Source organism: Hyla sarda, chromosome 7, assembly GCF_029499605.1.
Source record: "Hyla sarda isolate aHylSar1 chromosome 7, aHylSar1.hap1, whole genome shotgun sequence".
NCBI classification, from domain to species: domain Eukaryota; kingdom Metazoa; phylum Chordata; class Amphibia; order Anura; family Hylidae; genus Hyla; species Hyla sarda.
Window position 1 is genome coordinate 66,295,114 of NC_079195.1, and position 15,731 is coordinate 66,310,844.

The 15,731-nt window shown below is 39.5% G+C and overlaps 1 protein-coding gene across 6 annotated transcripts in view; it reads left to right on the plus strand.

Moving 5' to 3' along the window:
* EXOC6 (exocyst complex component 6) overlaps positions 1–15,731 on the plus strand; it is a 303,616-nt gene that overhangs the window by 233,070 nt on the left and 54,815 nt on the right. For 5 of the 6 annotated variants that reach the window (XM_056529419.1, XM_056529417.1, XM_056529418.1 and 2 more), the window contains one exon: positions 1,926–1,999. In XM_056529419.1, coding sequence (XP_056385394.1) covers positions 1,926–1,999 — 74 coding nt within the window. Of the gene's footprint in view, positions 1–1,925; positions 2,000–10,108; positions 10,312–15,731 lie in introns of those variants that run through there. The other variant, XM_056529421.1, reaches the window with a different exon arrangement.

Below are 15,731 nucleotides of genomic sequence, written 5' to 3' on the forward strand. Positions count from 1 at the left end.
GCCTCAATATATTTGAGATGACTTGCCCAGGAAGGCTATTGTGTTCAAAACTGGTAAACTAACACATTTAATATATATGTATATATATTAAAGGAGTTTTCCAGGCAATCTTGATTGATGGCATATCTTCAGGATAGGCTAACAATACCTGATCTGTGAGGTGTCAACAGCCATTGCCCCTGCTGATCAGCTGTTTGGGTGAGGTTTGTAAATGCAAACATACATTGTATAGTGGCCATTCTTGGTTCTACAGCTCAGCTCCTTCAGTTCAATAGCTGCGGTAACCCAGCACAACCTCTACACATTGTATAGAACCGATGCTTCTGGTTCCATATACTGTGTTTACATCCAGGCACTGCAGCTTGCCTGGAAAACTCCTTTAAGTGACTGTGATGGATCATCCCTTGTCTATGGGCTCTCATGTTAAAAAAAAAAACTTATACTTTAAAGGTTTCCCGACCTGTATGTAAAAATTGTTGGCCTGTTCTCTGGATAGACTATTGATATTAGATTGGCAGAGTGCCGGGAGCTATACCCCTGCCAATCAGCTGTTTGAAAGGGCTTTGGTGCCTGTGGGTGCACAGCCTCTTCAGTGTTTACCTGCGCTCTTCCTAATATCGCAGTACTACTATTTGTAGCGGTGGTGCAAAAAACTACAGCTTTGCCACATTCTCTTGAATGGAACAAATCTCCAGAAGCATTATAGCTACATAAGCCTAGTTAAACATTAAAGAGGCTTTGGTGCTTGGACAACCCTTTTAAACAGCTAATCAACAGGGGTTTCGGTAGTTACCAATCTGACAGGCTGGATAACCCCTTTTAAGGTGTAGGGTTTTTACTGGATGATGTGGAAATATACTAATGTCATATCCTGAGCACAAGTCCCTATTGAAAGGGTAGTTAAAGGGGTACTCACAAACTGTTCCGAACACTGAAGGCGCCGGGAGCTCGTGACATCATAGCCCTGCCCCCTCATGATGTCACCCTGCCCCCTCAATGGAAGTCTATGGGAGGGGGCGTGGCGGCTGTCATGCCCCCTCCCTTAGACTTGCATTGAGGGGGCCAGGCGTAACATCATGAGGGGGTGGGGCTATGACATCACAAGCTCCAGCGTCCAGAACAGTTTGTTCCAAATGCTGAGCAGCGGAGTACCTGTTTAAGGGGGGACCATTCTGTTTAGTACCAAAATAGTCAAGTGAGCCAAAAATTATGCAGCTTCTCATCCTAAACACTATTTACAATGGTATGTATGTCTTGCTTGTAGAGTAATCATGAAAAATAATTTGTCTTAAAACTACTGATAAAACACAACACATCAAGTCACCCGCTAACCATATACTCCATTAGTACATATGAATGTTATAGATGATACTGTACACTCATGGAAATCCCTTTTCATATACCCCATTAGGGCATATGACTTCATAAAAGAGTTTCTTCATGCTGGACCCCCTCCGTTGGTGACGGCACAAAGCCAGTGCAAAGAAAACCTTGTGCAACCATATATTGATTGGTTGGCCATTGACTTCTTTGGGTGCTAAGTAATAATACATGATTTCAGAAGTTGACTTGTTGGGAGAGCTGCCACACAAATTGTTGGTTGTCTTCCCTTAGTAACCATGTCTTAAGTCAACAATACAAACATAGATCTGTAACTATTTGGCACAGAAATACTCTTGCTTTTTGTTTCTTAATCCACTCTATTACATCAAGTCATTGGCTCTTAATCAGCTTGATATGAGGTTTTCTTCCCCTTTGGGGCCCATTGCTGTGTCAGAACCATGGGCTTGTAGTGTTCAGTCCATAAATGAAGGCATAATAATTATTAATAATTATTCCTGGATGAATGAGTGGCATCTAATATTGTAGCAATGTGTTCAAAGTGCCAGTTACCAGTGTGAACGGTTTTCCATTTGCTTTTTCAGTGTTTGCCAGTTCGGACCCTGTTCCCGGATTCCAGGAGGATACACTGCAGTTAGCATTCATTGACCTCAGACAAGTAAGAAATCTTTTTTTATTTCTCTTTTTTTCTTAAACTATATTTCTATTGCCTATTTATTTATCTGTAACTGTGATCTGTACATGGTATTACAAATAATCCAGAGGGGCAAGATAATCCATCTCAAGGAACTAAGATCTTAAGATCTAATTTGTGGAACTAAGTAAAAGATGGTAGAGATCCATTTCTTTCAGATAAAGTTCTCAAACGGGTCATCTCCCAAAAAAACATTTGTAACATTTATCTATAGGATAGGTAATAATTGTATGATGACTAAAGGGAACCCCACAGATCACTACAATAGAGGTCCTAAAGCCTCTTGCAGAGAAGTTTTGAATGAATACTGCTGTTCCGTTCTCTGTCTATGGGACTGATGGAGATAGCACTTGGCTGTACTGGGCTTGGGACCCCTGTTTCTTTGATAAGTGTGGGTTTCCAAAACCATGCATTTATGGCCTATTCTGTGGATAATAGATACAGGTTTTAACCCTGTTTTATGACCCTGAAATTTTAAAACACTGTTGTCAGTGGGGGTTGTCCCACACCACAAAATTGTAAAAAAAATTCAATAAAAAAATACTTACCTGCCTGAATCCTGACAGTCCCCAGTTCAAGCCGAGCAGCACTTCCAAGCTTTCATATTGATGGGCTGAGAGGGCACTTCCTGCATGTCAATAGAAAAGCAGGAAGCGCTGCTCTTCTGGAATCTGGGGCTGTCAGTACAAACTTGGTGGAGAATCAGGGCAGGTGAGTATAATTTTTATCTTAGCCACAGCCCTTATTCTACAAATATATCTAACATTGGAAAACTCTTTTAAAAATGAGACATCAGACCGGTCTTTATACCTCAATAACTGTTCTTTTTTAAAGCTGTATAATATGGTGATGATAAACCCCAATGTGTGATGAACAAGTTGTTTTTTTTAGCACCAATCTTGTATATATGCAGAGAACATGATACTATCAATAACTTGATTAACAATTTATTCATGGGGAAGAGACACGTGTAGCAGTCACAGACACAAAAAACACATGGAAATGCAGTTTTAAACACAGTTGGCGCGGGTGTCGCACTGATTGTTTATATCTATACCTGTTTTTCTAGGAAAGCAGCAGTTTACCCTGCATTACAGAAACATTGACAGTAATAGGAAAAATGCATGATGTCAAGGTTTTTGACCGTTGCGTGTGTCTCTGAATATACTAACGGACTGATATCTAAGAGACGTACACATATGTGTTATATCAGACACACTTACCTAGATGGTGTAGTCTTGTCTAGAGTTGTAGACACACTTGGCTTGTGCACCATTCATTATTATAGCAAATTACAGTAAGGTTGAATCGCAGCATCATTATTTAGGTATAAGTGAGTGAATTAGTTATATCTGTTAAAGGGCTTGTAAAAGCTGCTTTTAGCTATTCAACAAGATGAAAGTGTTTGGCTCTCGTGACCTATAAATACCTTTTCTGATCAGAAATGGCAAGTGCTTATTCCTGTCAGTCATACTTTAATGTAACCTTCGGAGTAATGAGGTAATTGTTTGCCGCTTATTGTTGCGGCGGATGCTAACCACCCTGAGGGGGTTTCCACAGCTGCACACTCCTGGAGAGACCGCACTGTGTTCAGGAAACTGATTGGCTGCATGTAACTCAGCTGCTATTAGATATTGCTGGGATTTCCCGCTTAAGCGAGGCTGGCAGAGCTGCTGTATCCTAGACGGCTTACTGAGAAAAATACTACCAGTATTAAATAGATCAGACTGATGGAGTGGAATTTCTTTGGGTATTTTCACCCCCCACATAAATCTTGGCACTTATGGGTTTAATGGCTACAACTGTGTGATAGATTGTCACATTTTCTTTTTAATTAACTTTAGTGAATAATAAAATTGATTCTTCTGTCATAAAAAAAAAATATATATATGGCTATAGTTTAACTTGCAGTTTCAATATTTGTTTCTGTCCTGTTTACAGTGTTTGTACTTTATTATTATCATTAGTAGTAGTAGTAGTATATTAGTATTATTAATAATTTTATAATCATTAAGTACTTTAGCCCAATATTTTGTGCGGAAAAAAAATAGCATATGAAATTAAAGGACTGGTTCACACAGGCAAAAACAGTGCCAAAAATTGCACCATAAAATGCATGGTTTTACCTGAAAATCTCACATTGATTTTAATGTTGAATGTTTTAAGAGCCACCTGGTTTAATATAAAATAAAAAATAAAAAAAAAGCTGGAAAAAAAATAGAGGCTCCCATTTATATCATTGGGAGCTTTAAAAAAGGAAAAAACACATCAAAACCAGCACCGATATCCACACAGCAAATTCCTTCCTATCTTTTTTTTCAGAGCAGTTTTTGCTCATGTGAACATACCCTAATATTTGTAACCTTATTGACAACTGCCCTTAGCTATGCCCTTTTAAAATAAAAAGGTTCAAAAGAGTCTAAGTCTGGCACTTTTGATTTCACTTCCGCTAGAAGTCACTTTCTGCACGAAGCACGGTACCTTTTGCTTAGCAAGTCTATAAACCTCTGTATGGTGACAAAAATCAATGAGGGACCAGCCTAGAAACATAGAATGTGTCGGCAGATAAGAATCATTTGGCCCATCTAGTCTGCCCAATAATCTGAATCCTATCAATAGTCCCTATCTCTATCTTATATGAAGGATAGCCTTATGCTTATCCCATGCATGTTTAACCCCTTGGGGACGGAGGGTTTTCCAGTTTTTTCACTTTCATTTTTTCCTCCTCACCTTTTAAAAATCATAACCCTTTCAATGCCTGGATCTCAGGCATTGAGCAGTCATTCGGCGATCGGACAGCGAGGAGGCAGGTAGGGACCCTCCGGCTGTCCTGTAAGCTATTCGAGATGCCGCGATTTCACCGCGGCGATCCCGAACAGCTCCCGGAGCTAACCGGCACTGCTTTACTTTCACTTTAGACGCGGCGTTCAACTTTGAACGGTGTGTCTAAAGGGTTAATAGCACACGGCACCGCGATCAATGCCGCGCGCTATTAGCCACGGGCCCAGGCCGTTGTTAGAGGCGTGGCACCGCGTTACAGACAGGGAGCGGGCTGATTGCATATAGGTACCCCCTCCGTCCCCAAGGAGTTAAACTCCTTCACTGTATTTTCAGCTACCACTTCTGCAGGAAGGCTATTCCATGCATCCACTACTCTCTCAGTAAAGTAATACTTCCTGATATTACTGCAGAAACCCTTGCTCCTCTAATATAAAAATAAATGTCCTCTTGTGGTAGTTTTTCTATTAAATATGCCCTCCTCCTTTACTGTGTTGATTCCCTTTATGCATTTAATAGTTTCTATCATATCCTCTCTGTCTCTTCTTTCTTCTATACATGTTAAGGTCCTTTAACCTTTCCCAATAAGTTTTATCCTGCAATCCATGTACCAGTTTAGTATCTTCTCTGAACTCTGTCTAGAGTATCTATATCCTTCTGGAGATATGGCCTCCAGTACTGCGCACAATACTCCAAGTGAGGTCTCGTCAGTATTCTGTACAGCGGCATGAGCACTTCTCTCTTTCTACTGCTTATACCTCTCCCTATACATCCAAGCATTCTGCCAGCGTTTCCTGCTGCTCTATTACATTGTCTTCCTACCTTTAAGTCTTCTGAAATAATCACTCCTAAATCCCTTTCCTCAGATACTGAGGTCAGGACTGTGTCAAATATTCTATATTCTGCCTGAGGGTTTTTTTTTACGACCCAGGTGCATTATCTTGCACTTATCCACATTAAATTTCAGTTGCCAGAGTTATGACCATTCTTCTAGTTTGCCTAAATCCTTTTCTATTTGGTGTATCCCTCCAGGAACATCAACCCTGTTACATATCTTTGTGTCATCAGCAAAAAAGACATACCTTACCATTGAGACCTTTTGCAATATTACTAATGAAGATATTAAACCAAATTGGTCCCAGTACAAAACCCTGGGATACGCCACTGGTAACAAAACCTTGCTCTGAATAGTCTCCATTGACTACAACCCTCTGTTGTCTGTCATTCAGCCACTGCCTAATCCACTCAACAATATGGGAGTCCAAGCTCAATGACTGTAGTTTATTGATAAGTCTTCTATGTGGGACAGTGTCAAAAGCCTTACTAAAATCTAGATATGTTATGTCTACTTCCCCTCCGCCATCTATTATTTTGGTCACTCAATCAAAAAAATCAATAAGATTTGTTTGACATGATCTCCCATGTTGTTTTTCATCTTGCAATCCATGGGATTTTAGATGTTTCCCAATCCTATCCTTTAGTAGGGTTTCCATTAATTTCCCCACTATTGATGTCAGACTTACTGGCCTATAGTTGCTTGATTCCTCCCTACTACCTTTCTTGTGAATGGGCATGACATTTGCCAATTTCAAATCTTCCGGGACGACTCCTGTTACCAGTGATTGGTTAAATAAATCTGTTAACGGTTTTTTACTAGTTCACCGCTAAGCTCTTTTAATAATTTTGGGTGTATCCCATCATGCCCCTGTGACTTATTTGTCTTAACTTTAGACAGCGAACTTAGAACCTTTTCCTCTGTAAAGACACATGCATCAAACGACTCATTAGTCTTCCTATTTGAGGTCCTTTTCCTAATTTTTCTTCTGTAAAAACTGAACAGAAGTATTCATTAAAGGGGAACTCCAGTGGAAACAAATAGAAAAGAAATGCTTTCAAATTAATTCTATAAAAAAAATCTTAATCCTTCCAGTACTTATTAGACAGAAAAAAACTTCACAAATTTCTCTGTAGTATACAGCAGCTAATAAGTACTAGAAGGGTTAAGATTTTTAATTTAGTTATTTCTTGTTTTAATTTACTTTTTTCATTTATATATGTGTGAAGAATGTCTTACCCCCTGAGCTAGATTTTCTTCTGCCTGCGCTTTAGAGGTTCTTATGACTTGCTTGGCCTCTTTCTGCCTAATCTTGCAAATTTCCCTATCTTCATTGCTCTGTTTTTTTTTTTTTATAATTACTAAATGCTAGCTTTTTAGTTTTTTATGATTTTGGACACTTCTGCTGAGTACCACAGTGGTTTCTTCCTTTTTCTGCTTTTACTGCCAAGTTTAATGCAATTTTTTGTTGCCTACAATAATACAACTTTTAAGTAGTCCCATTTCTCCTAGACTCCATGTAATCTGTTCCAGTTTGATAGGGACTCATTTATGACTAATCTACTTTTTGACAAGTCTGTTTTTCTAAAATCTATAACTTTTGTTTTTGTGTGGTGTGACTCCTTCACTGTTCTTATATTAAACCACACTGACTGGTGATCACTAGATCCCAAGCTTTCGCCTACAGTAACATCATGTACCAAATCCCCATTTGTGAATACCAAATCCAAAATGGCCTTCCTCTGGGTTGGCTCCTTAACCACTTGTTGTAGAGATAATCCCAGTAGGGAATTTAGAATATCTGTACTCCTGGCAGAACTAGCTATTTTGGTTTTCCAGTTTATATCCGGAAGATTGAAGTCTCTCAAAATGATAACTTCTCCTTTCATTGTCATTTTAGCTATTTCCTCAACAAGTAGATCATCTAATTCTTTATCTTGGCTAGGTGGTCTATATATCACACCTACACGAGTTACTGCATGATTATCAAACTGCAACATAACCCAAACTGACTCTATGTTTGCCTCACTAACTTGTATTAGATTAGATTTTATGCTATCTTTCACATATAGGGCCACACCTCCCCCTTTCTTGCCTTCTCTGTCTCTTCTGTACAAAGAGTGTCCTGGTATGGTTATGTCCCAGTCATTAGGCTCATTAAACCATGTCTCAGTAACAGCCACTAAATCAACATTCTCAGATGCCATTATTGACCCAAGTTCATTGATTTTATTACCTAAACTGCAAGCAGTTATAGACAGGACTCTGAGCTTGTAATTTCTTAACTTCTGTGCTACTGACATGTTATTACTCTTTTCCCCCCTCCTAGTTTAACCCCTTAACGACGCAGGACGTATATTTACGTCCTGCGCCGGCTCCCGCGATATGAAGCGGGATCGCGCCGCGATCCCGCATCATATCGCGCCGGTCCCGGCGCTCATCAACGGCCGGGACCCGCGGCTAATACCACACATCGCCGATCGCGGCGATGTGCGGTATTAACCCTTTAGAAGCGGTGGTCAAAGCTGACCGCCGCTTCTAAAGCGAAAGTGAAAGTGACCCGGCTGCTCAGCTGTCCCGAACAGCTGACCGGACACCGGGAGGGCCCTTACCTGCCTCCTCGGTGTCCATTCGGCGATTGACTGCTCCGTGCCTGAGATCCAGGCAGGAGCAGTCAAGCGCCGATAACACTGATCACAGGAGTGTTAATACACGCCTGTGATCTGTGTAAAAGATCAGTGTGTGCAGTGTTATAGGTCCCTATGGGACCTATAACACTGCAAAAAAATTTAAAAAAAAAGTGTTAATAAAGGTCATTTAACCCCTTCCCTAATAAAAGTTTGAATCACCCCCCTTTTCCCATAAAAAAAAATAACAGTGTAAAAAAAAAAAAAAAAAATGTGGTATTGCCGCGTGCGTAAATGTCCGAACTATAAAAATATATCATTAATTAAACCGCACGGTCAATGGCGTACGCGCATTTTGGTCACTTTTTATACCATTAAAAAATGAATAAAAAGTGATCAAAAAGTCCGATCAAAACAAAAATCCTACCGATAAAAACTTCAGATCACGGCGCAAAAAATGAGTCCTCATACCGCCCTGTACGTGGAAAAATAAAAAAAAGTTATAGGGGTCAGAAGATGACATTTTTAAACGTATAAATTTTCCTGCATGTAGTTATGATTTTTTCCAGAAGTGCGACAAAATCAAACCTATATAAGTAGGGTATCATTTTAACCGTATGGACCTACAGAATAATGATAAGGTGTAATTTTTACCGAAATATGCACTGCGTAGAAACGGAAGCCCCCAAAAGTTACAAAATGGCGTTTTTTCTTCGGTTTTGTCGCACAATGATTTTTTTTTCCGTTTCGCCGTGCATTTTTGGGTAAAATGACTATTGTCACTGCAAAGTAGAAAAGTAAAAAAATAAGCCATAATATGGAATTTTAGGTGGAAAATTGAAAGGGTTATGATTTTTAAAAGGTAAGGAGGAAAAAACGAAAGTGCAAAAACGGAAAAACCCTAAGTCCTTAAGGGGTTAAATACTCCTTAGCAAATTCTTGGAATTGTTCACGGAGTACATTCATTCCCTTGAGAGAAAGACGCAAACCATCTTTTTTGTACAGTTCCTTTCTATTCCAAGAAGAGCTATCATGAGACACAAAGCCAAATCCTAGCTCTTGACACCAATTACTAGGCCTCTGGCTATCATTCTTAACGTTATGCACAGGCAGAACTTCAGAAAATGAAACTGTGGATGCAAAATCCTGTACATCATTACCAAGTGTGATAAATGATTCCTTCACCTCTGAAACTTCATTGCAAGCCAGGTAATTTTTCCCTAAATGGACAAGAAGATCCACGTCCCCTTCCTGCTTTGCTTGCTTATCAATATTAAGAATATCTCTTCTATCTCTTCTAGCAGTAGCACCAAGGAGACATCTCACATAACCATTTTCCTTAGGCTCCACTTCTTATGATTGAATCACACAGCAACAGCTTCTTCCTTTCAGACTTCACATTATCTTTTTTGTTTGGCTTGGCTGCAGTCTTGCATACATTAGACATAGGAGTCAATGGTTCCTCACCTTCTGTGCTTGAACCAATATCCATGTTGGCCTTACATTCTGAAAGTTCTGCAAATGAATTATGGAGAACCACAGACTGTGGGACATGTCTTCTATCCACAACTTTGTCTTCCAGAACCTACAGTAACCCATCTGTCATTTCTAGGGGCCCTCTGTAGCAGTGGCATTGCAGCAGTCCCAGTCTGAGTTTGTTTAACAGATAATTTAAACACCTCAGACTTCAAAAACGCAATTTCCTGCTGCAGATCTGACAGCATCCAAACCGTGGAACATGAAATAAATGCACAACAATTCCTGCACTGAACCAAGTCTGCCATTTTAAGGAGGAGAAAATTAAAAACAAACAAATAAAATCTTACTTTTTAGATTGTATCCACCTCCAGCCTACCTCCTGACTATCTCCGGCAATATCTCTCCAATGCACTTAAAAGAGCAGCACTTTGAATATGCAGCTAATGAATTAGCCTGATATGCGAGCACGTTGAACAGTCCACAAGGGGATCATTTATTGAAGTTTTTGTTACTGCATTTACTTTATCGTTTTTCATTATTAATTTTAAAAGGGATTATTATTATAAATAAAGCAATTATTATCATTATTATTATTAGATTTTTATTCTGTATTATTCTTGTAGCTTACAAAGCCATATGGTTTGCAAGTATGAAGGAAATTATTATTAAACTACCGTATAGCATTCAGTACAGTAAAAAAAAAGACTGTGAAATAAATAAATTAATATGTAAATTATGGATGATACTGTTAATACTCTTCAGTAAATAACACTTACCAGTGATCTTTCTTTTAGGGGATGAAATTGAGACCACATCTCAGAAAAAACATGGTTTTGCAAACACTTAAGTTACATCATTAGGAGCCTCATGGGCTTTAGCAGGTCTGATGTCAGGGTTAGGGAAATTATTTTTGTCCCTTGAGTTCGTAGTCCAAAATGGGAAACTTGATTTAGAGAAAAACAGAAAAACATTGTGGAAAGATTACAGTTTCCTCAGTGGATCATGAAGTGAAAATAGTGTACAACTAACACCAATGCTTTACACATGAAACATATTCTGTATATACATACCATGATGTTCCCAAATGTTTTGTATTCCGTGTGTTGTCTGGTAAGAAGACCAAGACTAAGAGATTTGTAAATGTTGTATAGATTTGGGATACAAATGGGATAGATCATTTTTAAAGAAAATGACATTGCTTTTAGAAAATTATACTCTCATTACATTACGAGACAAAAGCGGAACTAATCACTGAAGAGGATAGACCTTCGTTCCAGGCTACATTGCCATATTTATCTGCACCATAATAGCCTTTGAGAGCAATGGCATAAGGTTAATAAAAAAAAAAAACTATAGTTGGACGTCTGGCTCGTAGCTCGGTGTCAAGAAAGCACCATCTGATTGTTTTTGTAGACTCAGTGCCCTAGAATTGGTATGTTTTGTCCAATTTCACTCTCAGTACACATTGGATCACTATGTGCCATTCTTCCAATCTGTCTAAACAGAGGACTGTAATTTTAGTTTGTCGTTGGTATCCCAACCATAGGGACACACATTGACGAGGCTGACATCTCTTGGATATGCATGTAGTGATCTGCCAGCATGATAAACCAAGGTCTATCTCTCTTATTTTTCAATAAGTGGCGATAACCGGCGATCACACAATCATACTGTTCTGACATTTGGATAAAAAATCTTTGCTTTCGAGCTGACTTTTATACCATTGAATCCCCTCCCACGTGTCAAAGGTTGGAGCGATAATGAAGCGGTAATGAAAATTTAATCATGCAGATCTTAGTGAAACCTGCTGCTTCCTCCATTTGCATATCCTTAAGGCTTGTCCTTCTTGGTGTTACAATTTAAATGCAAAAAACAGAATACCCTATTTACTGTTTTCTGAACTCCCACAATACTTTGCTTCTCGTTCCAGAAAACCATCAGAATTCTCTATTCTAGCTGTGGAATGTTCCCAAAGTTCCACTCTATAGAAATGTCTGTCCGCCATAGAAATGTGGAATGTTCTGTTGTTGTTAGAATCATCGCTGTGGATGTTACATTGATAAGATCTCCATATCATTCTGCTATTTCCCCACACAGTCGCGCTCTGTTTGTTTTCGTGACGCTCTCACAGTAACACGCTGAATGACAGCTTTTTCTTTGAGTGTTTGTTGGAAAGTAACTGAGCCTTTTTCTTTTTGTGAAATTCCTTAGAAAGGTCAAGCTTCTGTTTTTTTTGGCCAAAATGTGATACTCTTGCATGGTTCTAGCTTATGAAAGATAAGGAAGTTGGTCCAGTAGCTGAGGGTTTACCTGCCCACCCGGACAGCGCTCCCAGGTCAGGCCCCTGATGTGTCCTGCTTGGCTCAGAGGAGCTGATGACAGGTAGAGTCTAATACCAATGAGTGTCTGAGCATCTAGGCTGCAGACCACAAGGTTTGGGACTACAGCAGACACCACAGATCAACGTCAGATCAGCAGGATAGGATTGCCCTTCATTTTCGAAAGAATACTTGACCTGTAAATGAAACAGTTTGATCTTCCTGCCAATCTCCAGCTACTTAATGGAAGCCAGTTATCTTAACAATTCACCTTATGTCCATACCAGCAACATGGTCTCACGGCAAAGCTCTATAAAGTGTTTTTCTAATTTTGGAATTTAATATTTTTGAAGTTGTGAAAGCAAGCTTTTTGGTCAGCAGTGCCAAAATTACTGCATGACCTCCTGTACCAGCCACTGCAATAAAATAAGTTGTATGAACAGTATCAACACCAGTTGTCTGCCTTGCAGGTTTATGTCACCAATTCAGTTATCATATGTCTTTGTACTACTGCTGAAGTTACATAGTTAGTATGGTTGAAAAAAGACATACGTCCATCAAGTCCAACTAGGGAATTGAAGGGAAGGGTGTAAGGGGATAAGGGAAAGGGATGTCGTTTTATAATTCTGCATAAGCATTAATGTTATTTTGTTCCAGGAATGTATCTAACCCTGTTTTAAAGCTGTTAATTGTTCCTGCTGTGACCAGTTCCTGAGGTAGACCTTTCCATAAATTCACAGTCCTCACGGTAAAGAAGGCGTGTCGCCCCTTTAGACTAAACCTTTTCTTCTCCAGACGGAGGGAGTGCCCCCTCGTCCTTTGGGGGGGGTTTAACCTGGAACAGTTTTTCTCCATATTTTTTGTATGGGCCATTTATATACTTATATACGTTTATCATATCCCCCCTTAAACGTCTCTTCTCAAGACTAAACAATTGTAACTCCTTTAATCGCTCCTCATAGCTAAGATGTTCCATGCCCCATATTAGTTTAGTCACGCGTCTCTGCACCCTTTCCAACTCCACAGTGTTCCTTTTATGAACAGGCGACCAAAACTGAACAGCATATTACAGGTGAGGCCGTACCAATGCTTTATAAAGGGGGAGTATTATGTTCCTGTCCCTCGAGTACATGCCTCTTTTTATACATGACAATATCCTGCCGGCTTTGGAAGCAGCAGCCTGACATTGCATGCTATTCTGTAGTCTGTGATCTACAAGTACACCCAGATCCTTCTCTACCAGTGACTCTGCCAGTTTAATCCCCCCTAAGACATACGATGCATGCATGTTCTTAGTACCCAGATGCATAACTTTACATTTATCCACATTGAACCTCATTTGCCAAGTGGATGCCGAGACACTTAGTCTATCCAAGTCATCTTGTAACTTATGCACATAGACTGTACCGTGCTACAAAGCTTGGTGTCATCTGCAAAGATAGAAACAGAGCTGTTAATACCATCCTCTATATCATTGATAAATAAATTAAACAGCAGCGGGCCCAGTACTGAACCTTGGGGTAAACCACTAATAATCGGGGACCAATCAGAGTACGAATCATTGACCACCACCCTCTGGGTACGATCCATGAGCCAGTGTTCAATCCAGTTACAAACTAAAGTTTCCAAGCCCAAGGACCTTAACTTACCTGTCAGACGTCTGTGAGGGACAGTATCAAACGCTTTGGCAAAATCCAGAAACACTATATCCACAGCCATTCCTCTGTCATGGCTTCTACTCACCTCTTCATAAAAGCAAATTAGATTGGTTTGACAACTTCTATCCTTAGTAAACCCATGCTGGCTATCACTTATAATACTATTATCCCCTATGTATTCCTGTATGTAATCCCTTATAAGTCCTTCAAACAATTTACCCACAATGCACGTTAGACTTACCGGTCTATAATTGCCTGGCGAAGACCTAGAGCCCTTCTTAAAGATTGGTACCACATTCGCCTTGCCCCAGTCCCTTGGCACAATACCAGACACCAGAGAATCTCTAAATATCATGAACAAGGGTACAGATATTACTGAACTTACCTTTCTAAGAACTCTTGGGTGTAGTCCATCCGGCCCTGGAGATTTGCTTACATTTACTTTACTTAACTTACCTTGTACCATCTCTACATTAAGCCAGTTCAGTACATTATATGATGTATTACCAGCACTGACCTGGCCAATGTCAGCTCCTTTTTCCATAGTGTATACAGAACTAAAGAACCCATTCAGTAACTCCGCCTTCTCTTGATCGCCCGTGACAACCTCCCCATTATCATTATTAAGGGGTCCTACATGCTCTGTCCTTGGTTTTTTTTTGTATTTATATATCTAAAAAAATATTTAGGATTAGTATTGCTTTCTTTGGCCACCTGTCTCTCATTTTGAATTTTTGCTGTTTTTATTAAATTTTTACAGATTTTATTAAGCTCCTTGTACTGTTTAAATGTTATCACTGACCCATCAGATTTGAATTTTTTGAAGGCTATTTTTGTTGTTGTTTATTGCTCTTTTAACCTCATTTGTCAGCCATGTAGGATTTAGTTTTAATCATTTATATTTGTTCCCCTTTGGTATATATTTAGCTGTATAGTTATTTAGAGTTGATTTAAAGATGTCCCATTTACCTTCTGTATCAGTATTTGAGAACACCTCCCCCCAGTCTATGTCCTGTAGTGCAGCCCTCAGCCCAGGGAAGTTTGCCTTTTTAAAGTTATATGTTTTTGCCTTCCCCGTCTGTGTTTGTTTTCTACATTTTAAGTCAAAAGTAACTATATTGTGGTCGCTATTACCAAGGTTTTCCCGCACAGTTACATTACCAATCAGCTCTGCGTTGTTGGAAATGATCAGATCCAACAAGGCATCACTTCTTGTTGGGTCCTCCACAAACTGGCCTATAAAATTATCCTGCAATAAATTTAGGAATTTTCTCCCCTTTGTAGTTTTAGCCAGCCCCCGGCCCCAATCTATATCTGGATAGTTAAAATCTCCCATTATTACCACTGTACCTGCCCGGGCGGCCCTCTCTATTTGTTTATACAGCCGACCTTCTATAAGTTCACTTGTACTTCAAGAGTTCATGTGGGTACTCCAGCCATGAGTAGGTTCTATAGCCACACAACTACCCCTCACTTCCTCAGAAATCTGAAGGATAGGTAGGAACAGGGATTGAACAAAATAACTAGAACAACCATATTTTTGCATAGTAAGGTTATACTCTTTCTAACACACCTGTAATCACTGGGAACTCCCTCTTTTTTCTTTGTCATGTACCTTATGTAAAAAAAATACAAAAAAAAAAACAACCCTATGTCATACATCAGACCAGACAAAGCTACAATGGAGAATGATTGTGTGCACCTGGTGGAGCGCCTGTGACCCAAGTTGCAGAGTTGATGTGTATTGAGGTCTACTGTTGGTTCCTTGATCACATCCCAGTATGCAAAGACCGGGAAAACATCTGCAGACAGAAGCAGCTGTGGTCAAAAGACAGAAGAGCATTTGTCAAATTGTTGACCCCCAAAAGTTTTGAATGATGCAAGTTTAAGGGAACTAGTATCAGTGGATTTTTTCTACCATTCCACAAAGTGCTTTTCTGTCCCTCAATTAAGCTTTTGACCACAGCTGCTTCACTCTGCAGATGTTTTGCTGAATTTAAT